General features: G+C 45.9%; 1 protein-coding gene across 1 annotated transcript in view; it reads left to right on the forward strand.

Annotated features, from left to right (window-relative positions):
- Positions 1–4,582: 4,582 nt before the first annotated feature.
- Positions 4,583–10,312, forward strand: part of MROH1 (maestro heat like repeat family member 1) — a gene marked incomplete at its 5' end in the record, with an annotated part of 41,180 nt that continues 35,450 nt past the window's right edge. Inside the window, 8 exon segments of the mRNA XM_072413182.1 lie at positions 4,583–4,745; positions 4,821–4,927; positions 5,575–5,653; positions 5,874–5,987; positions 6,600–6,673; positions 7,286–7,521; positions 7,837–7,978; positions 9,703–9,854. Coding sequence (XP_072269283.1) covers positions 4,583–4,745; positions 4,821–4,927; positions 5,575–5,653; positions 5,874–5,987; positions 6,600–6,673; positions 7,286–7,521; positions 7,837–7,978; positions 9,703–9,854 — 1,067 coding nt within the window.

Genomic DNA, 10,312 nt, shown 5'->3' on the forward strand with positions numbered 1-10,312 from the left:
CAACAGGCAATTTCCTATTGGCTGTTATTTCACCCCAAGCGGCGAGGTGCTAAAATGTCTTCAGATTGGTGCTGCAAGCTTGCAATATTTAACCCTTAAGCTGCTCGGCTGATCACAGTAACACCATACACAGTATATTCACCATGTACATAATGGGGGAATATAGGACCTCCTACTATAGAATATCGCACGCACACACTGTAGCCCTGCAGCTCTCGTCAGAAGGAATAGTTATTGAATGTCTACAATTGTTGTTTCACTGTAAAGATGACTTTCATCTATTTCAATCTGATTGTAATGTTCACCCAAATGTTCCCTCTAATTCCATTTGTGTTGTGATCTTCCTAGTGATTCCAGTTCCAGGTAGGGATAATAAAGACGATTGCAGGAATGTTATAGCACCTGGTGTTATAGGGTTATAGGGTTTATATAGCACCAACATATTACGTAGCGCTGTATATTATGAATAGAGACTTCCCCGATGGGTCATTATTGCTGTGTACAGTGACCAGGGATGCCATTTTCCAGGGGTGACATTAATGAAAGTCGGGGACCATCCTTGGTGGAAGCTGGAAACCTTCTAGACCAGTGGGGCCCAACCTTTATTCATCGGGGGGCCGATGATTAAATGAAATTGAAATGTTTCTAGTTACCGTAACACACAACGCACCAAATAAATGACAAATCCAGAATTTCTGCACTCGGCATTTAATGAAAGATACAAAAGTAAATCCATCATGGCCGCTCATATATTGCTCCCCATTCCCGAACCTACAATGCACCCTGTCAGGTATAGGGGCGCTAACCTGTGTACCCCAATAACTCTGCAATGGATCCTTCCAGAGAAATGTCATTCATGTGATAGCCAAGGGGTTCATGTCCTTACCGCTACATCTTCAGGTCCCAACATCCCCCCGTTCCTGGGATATTGGGGTTCACAGAAGGTAAGTGGCCAGATATGTGACACGGTATGATAGGAATAGTTTTCTGTATCTTTCTGTAAGTCCTGCACTTGTAGTTACATTTCCCTTTTCTACAGAGAAATTGGGGTTCATAGAGAGTAGGGGGGTAGCCATGTGTGACAGGGTGGCATATATGATGGGTATAACATTTTATTGGGGGGCATAAGGAGTTTCCTGCTGGCTCCCACATTCCCAGTTGCCAGCATCCCTCAGTTCCTGAGAAATTGGGGTACACAGGAGGTAAGTGGCCAGATATGTGTAACTGGCACCCCCCCAGCCTCTCAGTCCCTCGCACCGCAGCGTCTGCAGTTTGACTCCAGGCGGCATTGAGCGGGTTTTATTATATTTTTACACAAATACTGAAGGACTTTAAATTGCCGGCATAGTTCAGCGTTTAATTTATTTATAATTTAGGTAAGCCTACACACCGCACTTCTGTTTGTTGGATTCTGTTGTTGTAACGAATAAAATTAAAAATAGAATAAAACTTTTAAACGTTTACAAGCTGTGTTATGTTTTGGGTCTCCAGACTATTTTTCTTTAGTGGAATTTGGGGCAAATGGCTCTTTTGATACTAAAGGTTGCTGACCCGTCATAGAGGAACATAGGAGATGTGGGCCCCATTCCCTGCAAGACAACAAGCAGAAAGGGAAGGAGCATGGGGCCCGATCTGGCAGCTCTGCAGGCTGAATGTAGCCTATGGGCTGTAGATTAAGGGCCAATGTTCTAGAATATCCGTAACTGAAGTAATGGCGGCCCATCCTGGGGTGTCCCTGGTATGTCATGGTAGCTGGAGACTATCAGGGTATGTCACGCACGGAGAGACAGGACCACTAGGGGGTGCTATGGCTTGCACGGAGGGGGTATGAGCCCTGAGAAGGGCCAAGGCACAGAGTCTAAGCAGAAATCAGGTCTTCTCCAGAGCCTTGGATGGGGAGAATGTTGCACCGCTGGTTATTGCCAGGTTGCGGTCCTTGGGCACCCCAAGGTGGGCAAATCACAGTACCAAATCACAAGGCAGGCGGATAGTCAAGGAAAGCCGAGGTCAAGACAAGCAGCAAACAAGAGAGGTCAGGTCACACACCAGGGGTCAATAACTGGGGATCCAGGAGACAGCAGTGACACAGGGGCCACGGTGTGAGGGAATAGAAGGGGAATCTGCTGCACGGCTTATGGAGCTTATGTCTAGGTAATAGGAAGGAAGCCCTGCGCTACTACACGCGGTGACCTCAAGCAGCCATTATATTTCCTTATTCATATTCCTATGTTTAGCAACAATACACCTCTTCTAAGATCAATGCCACTAATACAAATACCCCGGCTTCCTTCTTTTATACCATTTCCATGATTCATATCAGGGTATCAATTCCAACAAATCCTGATTCGCAGTTTCTACTAATTCCCACTTTCCGGGTATAGCAATAACTTGTTGCAATGTGTGGATGACTAGACTCCGAGCCACAAATGTGCACTGGGTGACCCAAGGATTGCTGCCGTGACACCTCCTGGGGTGAAATATCCAAATTCCTCCGGCTGTCAAATCACACGGAGAAAGCAGAACGTTCCAATATGATCCTGCCAAAACACAACAAAAATCATCAATATTACGGACAAACTGCCCCACCCCCCACCCCCTGCATGTCACGAATCAGCAACCACGGCAGAGCTGCACTTATGTCCCCAAGGCCAACATTTCCCATGTGTACAATTCTCACTTCCTGCTTGTCACTAAAATCAGAACATTCAGGTCCCAGTCACCTCCTGCTGGCTCCATCACCCATATGGAATCTCATGTTTTACCCCTCCCCCTCTAAGACCTCCCCAGTAGGGGCAGCAGAAGGGATGGGGGGCAATTGGCTTCCCTAATTTCAGGAGCCCACACCGGGCACAACATGGAGGGGAGCCCCTCCTTATGTGACCCCCCCCACAGGAAGCTTGCTGATCCGTGTCCAGGGTGGTAACGCCTGAGGTGACACGAGCTCATCTGACAGACGCACAAACCTCGTGAGAACAATCAGAACATAGAGAGCACGACTAAAGAGGAACCCTACAGGGGAGAGAATAGTGGCCCGACCACGTGTGTGAGAACAAGGTGTGAATGTCCAAACCGGGGTTACCCTGCCACAAGGACCCACATATGGCATGTCCCCACCCCCCACACACACACCGGAGATTAACGTGACACGAGGACCCCCCAGCCATACAAGACACAGGGGACACGCACACAGCAACACATACACAGCCACGCGAGAGACACAAACACACACACACAGGAGAGACACACACACACACACACAGCCACGCGAGAGACACACACAGGGGACACGCACACAGCCACGTGAGAGACACACACAGCCACAGGAGAGACACACACACACACACACACACACACACAGCCACGTGGGAGAGACATGTCCCCCTCCCAGCCATACATGTCACCTGCACTCCCTTCCAATCGTGGCCACCTCCTTTTTTAACTTTCCATTCTTCCTCTGCAGGTCTCCGGACTCCTCAGATGAAGATTCGGTCATATTGGACCCCGGGGAGTTCTGTATGAACAATGCCAAGGTGCTGAGTGTCTGCCCCCTGCTGGAAGAGTCGCTGCGAGACGCCCGACCAGACAGCATTGTACCTGAGAAGATCCTGCACTCCCTGTAAGAACCTTTCTAGGGTACAGCCACGCCAGGCAGTATATGATTGGTTGGTCCCACAGACTGAAAAATGGGGGGGGGGGGGGGGGCACAAAAATTTATCTTACTGCCTATAACACTACAGGCTGTCCAATCTTGTGAAATAGCGCCCCCCAGAGTTCACAGGGTATCTAACCCTTACATATCTCCACAATCAGCCACTTCCTGCTTCCTCCTGCTAGTGGTGATGAGGAGGAACCACGGGATGCCCCTGTAAGTGCCCGTTTGGTGGCAATGGGTAGAGGAGTATTTACACTAATTGTTCTCTGGTTATTCATCATGTTTGTTAGTAGATTCACCCACTTTTATTGATTATTTAATATTCACAAAGCATGATGTGCAATATTTCCCGTGGCACTCCAGTATTTTACTTCCAGCCTGGAGCTGATCAAACAGCCATTTGTGAGGCTAAAAGATAACAAGAAGGGGAAATAATAAAACCTTCCCAGGAAATCTCTGCACACTTTCCGTGTCAGTATTATAAGAAATAGTTACATAGAAGGTTAGGTGGACGAAGGACATAAAGTTCACCCAGCAGGGAAATAATCATATCCAGTCAGGTCCATAAATAATGGACAGACAACTTTTTTTCTAATTTTGGTTCTGTACATTACCACAATTAATTTTAAATGAAACAACTCAGACTTTCAGCTTTAATTCAGTGGGTTGTACACAAAGATTGCATAAATGTGAGGAACTAAATCCTTTATTACACAATCACTTCATTTCAGGGGTAATAAGTAATTGGACAATTGACCCAAAGGGTATTTCATGGGCCGGTGTGGGCAATTCCTTCGTTATGTCATTATCAATTAAACAGATAAAAGGATGCGAACTCCTCCCCCTGACTGGTGTCTCTGACTCCTCCCCCTGACTGGTGTCTCTGACTCCTCCCCCTGACTGGTGTCTCTGACTCTCTCCTCCAATCAGGATGTTGTCTTCGAGTGGCAGCAGGCAGCCAGTGATGTCCTTGTTGCTGTTGGTCGGAGTTACATAAACGATGTGATGGAGGAGATTCTGGTGAAGTTCCAGCCGGGGATTCTTCCTCACTTCTTTGTCATGCAGACGTTGGCCAATCTCTCCGTGGCAAATGGTAGGAATGAGCAGTGTCCTCCTCTGTGATGCCAGTATAGTAATGGTGCCCGTAATTCTTTCTGTTCTCTCTCAGTGTTCGGGATGGTCCCATTTGTCAACTCCATTCTGGGAACAATGCTTCCAATGTTGGGGATGGCCAAACAGGACCCCATGAAAGCCGTCTTCTGTGTGGGTGAGGCATAGGGAATATTCTGGGATGATAGGTGTGTGCACAGGGTGGTGGTGGTGTCACTATATAGACACCCCGAATCTGCCGAGCCCAGCCAATGAATTGTAATATTGTTGTATGGATGATGTTCAGAATCTAAAATTTCCTTAAATACCCCATGGGTACCGTGTTGCATTTATTGGAGACAGTCTCATGATTTGGTTGCTATGGGTTACCACGCTTGTATTTTGGGCCTGATATTAGAACTTTCATGAAGTGACAACGGGCTGAAGCTGACATCTGATTGGTCAAAGCTCTGTACCCCTGAGATGTCTTCTATAGCTGGCACCCTCACTGGCCACTTTCTTAGGTATACCCACTGGAACCTGGTGCTGGAGACATTCATCTCTGACATTCATCAGGGAATGCACATTCACTGCAGATTTGTCAGCAGTACATCTATAATGCAGATTCTGAGACACGGAGTGCTATCCTACCCATATCTGTGACATGTTGTCTGAATTTACCATCTTATTAAAAGTGGCATTGAGTTTAGCCTTTAGAGGAATAGGAATTATTATTATTATTATTATTATTATGAAGCACTGTGATTTGGCACTGAGAGTTCTCCTGTCAGTGGTCTGGCCATTCCTCATTTCTCTCTCTCCTCTGGTGACAGATCTGCTCCTCCTTGGATTCTTCTACTCTGATGATGGAAAGGAATAAGAATGAGCTCCTGCGCTGCTTTACAGTTCTAGGTAAGGAGTAATTCAGGGTTCCTATAGCAGATGCAGACATCTTCCTGAAATAGTCCAGTTTATGTGCCTCCACTTGTGGGTTCAGCTTTACCGGTGCCATCTTGGAGGTTGGGAAGTGGTGGCTTTTATTTATATTATTCCTCCATCACTGAATAATGATGATGTGGATTACAAACACATTGCCTCTCCCTGTTAATATTCTGATTTTTACCTCTTGCAGGCTCCAAGTTCCCTGATTATTTGCTCTCATTTTTACTCCCCAAATTGGAGACCAGCAACCCCAAAGTTCGAGTGGGAACCCTGATCATCTTGAAACAAGTCATCAACTCTTCTGGTAAGTGTCTGCAGGAGGCTCTGATGATAGGAGGGTTCCTATGATGAGGGATGGGGGGGGGGCTCCTATGATGAGGGATAGGGGCTTCTTTGATGAGCAATGGGGGGGCTCCTAAGATGAGATGATGAGCGATGGGAGGGCTCCTATAATGAGTGATGGGGGAGGGGCATCCTGGTTGGGGTGCTTCTATAATGAGGGTTGGGGGACACCTATGATGGGAGTGCTTCTATGATGGTTGGGGGTCTTCTATGATGTTTAGGGGACTCCTGTGACAATGGAGGGAGACTCCTATGATTAGGGTTGGAGGCTCCTATGATTAGGGTTGGGGGGCTCCTATAATGATGGGAAGAGGCTCCTATGATTAGGGTTGGGGGGCTCCTATGATAATGGGAAGAGGCTCCTATGATTAGGGTTGGGGGGGCTCCTATGATGATGGAAAGAGGCTCCTATGATTAGGGTTGGGGGGCTCCTCTGATGAGGGTGCAGGGGCCCTTATGATGGGAGTGCTCCTATGAGGGTTGCGGGGTGCCTCTGATGGGAGTGCTTAGATGAGGGGAGGGCTTGATCCTTGCTCTGTGTGATGTTCCTGATATCTGAACTTTGTTCTTTCAGCACCATTTATGGAGGTAAAGAAACCACTAATTCTGGCTGCTGTGAGACCCCCTCTGGAAGACAACAGCAACCGGGTATGTGCCAACCAGTAGTGAGAACATGCTAATCGGTAAAACATGCCAATGTTGGGTAGAACATGCTAATGGGTAGGACATGCCAATGTTGGGTAGAACATGCTAATGTTAGGTGGAACATGCTTCCTGGGCTTTGATTTCTGTGATGGGTCAGCACCCTGACTAAGAAAAGCATTTCATTACTTCCCCTCTACTTATCTCTCCAGCGTGAGGATGAGGTGCTTTGTAGTCCTAAGATAAGAAAGAGCGAATTAGACTCCTTATGATAACACATGCAGAGTGCACAGAACACAGGACAGCTCCGAATTACTGGCAGGATCAAGAATGAACTGACCTTTGGGTTAAAATGTTTGGGGTTCGGTGTTTTATAAAAGAAAATGGATTTTCCTCCCCGTCTATCCCTGCTCCTAGCTGTCCCCTCTGTGATATGGCTCCTCTCCTCCTAGCTGTCTCCTCTGTGATATGGCTCCTCTCCTCCTAGCTGTCCCCTCTGTGATATGGCTCCTCTCCTCCTAGCTGTCCCCTCTGTGATATGGCTCCTCTCCTCCTCCTGTCTAATGCGTTTCTAGCTGTCTCCCTATATGTATTATGATTGTTCTCCTTTTTCTGTAGGTGCGACGAGCAATGGTCCAATTGATTAGCGCCATGGCACATCACGGCTACCTGGAACAGCATGGTGGGGATGTGCTGTTAGAATATATCATCCGGCTGTGCTGTATCACTCCGAACACCATGGTACATCAGCAGGTGATGTCTCATCCATGTCCTTTCTTCTTGTGTATTATTGCTCAGCACCCGCTGCAGATTTTTTTTATTAAATGGGATATTTTCCTCTTTCCATACTTTTGGTGCTGAGGATGTTTTGTACTGTGAGGGTCCATTGACATCCATCCGGTGCACTGCGGTCACACATGCAGTAATGAGCCATCATTCATAACAATAATGGATTTTTTTTCTGCAGTGCACCATACGACTAAGTGTGCTGGCTCCACCACAATGTATTAGTGCAATGCACTGAATCCAGACTGGGAGATCCCATCAGGGATTTTATGTTTATGTTTCACCCAGGAAATCCCAGTGATACATCAGATATCCCTTATATGTACCTTGTGTTTGCCGCTGATTCTGTTCCGTTCTCAGCTGCACTTCCTTAAATCTTGTAGGACTACTCAGACAGAGCCTATATACTGGCTAGTCCCAATATACAGCAAACCCACTCAGCATTGTGGTAATGTCATATCACGGGTGTTTAATGGTCACAGCATGGCAGTACAGTCATGGGGCATGGATGTAGTCGGCATGGTGGTATGATAATAATTTGGTGGTGTGGGCACAGTATTGGGGTGTGATGTTAGGATAGCAGCATGGTGGTATGGACATGGTTTGGTGGTGTGATGTTAGGATAGCGGCATGGTGGTATGATCATAGTTTGATGGTGTGGGCACAGCATTGGGGTGTGGAAATGACTGTAAGTTGTGGATGAAATGTTCGCTGCTGGTTCTCCGAGATTACTTTCTGTCCTATCCTGGGCTACATAAATCCCCGCTAGATTTTGGTGCATTATTGTTGGCCTGACACAATCTATAGAAATTCACCAACAGTGAGGAATGTGATACAGCGCCCCCCACAGGGAGATTTCAGGAACCTTCTCACTTTAAAGTGAATCTGTAACCTTCCCATTTAGCCCTCTGGCAGCCTAAGCCAGCAAGGTCTATTCCCCCCAATCCTCACTTCTATCCTGGGAATAGGCATCCAATTGTCTGATCTATGCCTCGGTCAGTATAATTTGCTGGGAAGGTTGGCTATCCATCGACGTGTCAGGTGACGAGGGTCACTGATTGTTGTATTGTCCATATATATATATATATATATATATATATATATATATATATATATATATATATATATATATTTATGAGGTTATAGATGTGGAGAATATCATGTATCACAGGGAGCTATGACATGGGGAATTTATAGCAACCAAACTGACATGCCAGTGTTTTCAGGTACTGAAATATCTCCAATAATCCTCCTGTGTAATCAGATTTACATTTTCATTAAAATCATCTTATTTATTTCACAATGGTAATAAAAACAATAATTGTTCATATACAGAACCAGTTCTCCTGTAGCAGGATAATAAAATATACATTGTCCATAGCATCGTACAAGTCATACTACAACGCTTCTTACAGTCACCGCTTGATTTATGTTCATTAGACTGGGGAGATTTTTCCAACAAAACATAACCAAACACTGAATATATGTAATATGTGAAATGTCCCGCTAGGAGGCTCAATGTCTCTATGGGGAAAGTGAAAGACATCAATAACCCTCATACAGGAAAGGTGAATACAGGTAAAACCTGAGCACTTTACAATATTAGGATTTACTCACATATTGTAAGGGTAAATATATAAATTTGATGGAAGTGATAGAGGAATATATTTGTTTGAGGTGGTCTGTACATTCCCCCTATGTCACAATACAAACAATGGGAGAACTTCCCTGCCATGGATCAGAACATGGACAGAGCCCTGGCCTGGGTCGCAGAGAGGGACAAAGCTGTGTGCTCCACCATAGGTCATAGCTGTAAGATGGGATAACCTAAAAGCCATTAATCACCGCAGTGTGGATCAGTACGTTGCCTTCAGACAGATAAAATAATCCCCAGCTAGTAATGACATCATAGGTAGGTACAGCATCATGATGTCACCCATAGATCGTCTCTATGTACTGTATGTTATGTAGAAGAATTTTTACTATAATACACAGAAATACGTTTTTCCCAGTTTTTATAACATTGTAATAAGCAGATAAGGTAAATTGGGGTGTTTGTGTAACGAGGGGGTTACATATACTTTCAGTGTTTATCAGCATTATGGGGGCAGCCAGCATTAGATTTAATCTGTGGACATTAGGTCATTGGGTGTCTTCATCTGGCGTATTGGGTGTCACGGTGCCCTTTTCTCAATATTGTAATCTGTAGCCTGACAGAGGCTCCACTATTTGTTTTTTTCTTGTTTTAGGTTCTGTCCGCCTCTGTGCAACCCACTGATGGAAGGAACGAGGCAGCTCTGCGTCTTCTCTCTGTTCTGCAGATTAATATTCACCCGGCTATTGGTCGGTGCTGGGAGCAAGAAATTCCCCATCTGCTGCAGTGCCTGGAAGGTAATCGACAATCATTGTCCCCCTCTCTGCTTGTTAAAACAAAAGCTGGCTGTATTCTCTACACCAACCATATATAGCGCCAACATATTACGCAGCACTGTACATTAAATAGGCCAATCGGCACTACCGCTCATGACTGTGGCTACTTTATATCAAGCTTTAAAGGGAAACTCACAGAAACATTAAATTGTGAGACTTCAGTATTCTGTCAGTAAATATTCCCATCACGGCTTTCTATAAAGAGATTTGTATATTCTATACCAGGGGAGTCTGCCATGGACCTCAGTACACACTGGGGGGGGGTGTGTGGCCCACCATTGGTCACTGTACACACTGGGGGGAGGAATGGGGAGTGTGTGGCCCACCATTGGTCACTGTACGCACTGGGGGGAGGGATGGGGAGTGTGTGGCCCACCATTGGTCACTGTACACACTAGTACAGGGTTGTATTTTGGGTTGTTTGCTGCT

Source organism: Pyxicephalus adspersus, chromosome 5 (assembly GCF_032062135.1).
Source record: "Pyxicephalus adspersus chromosome 5, UCB_Pads_2.0, whole genome shotgun sequence".
Lineage (NCBI taxonomy): Eukaryota > Metazoa > Chordata > Amphibia > Anura > Pyxicephalidae > Pyxicephalus > Pyxicephalus adspersus.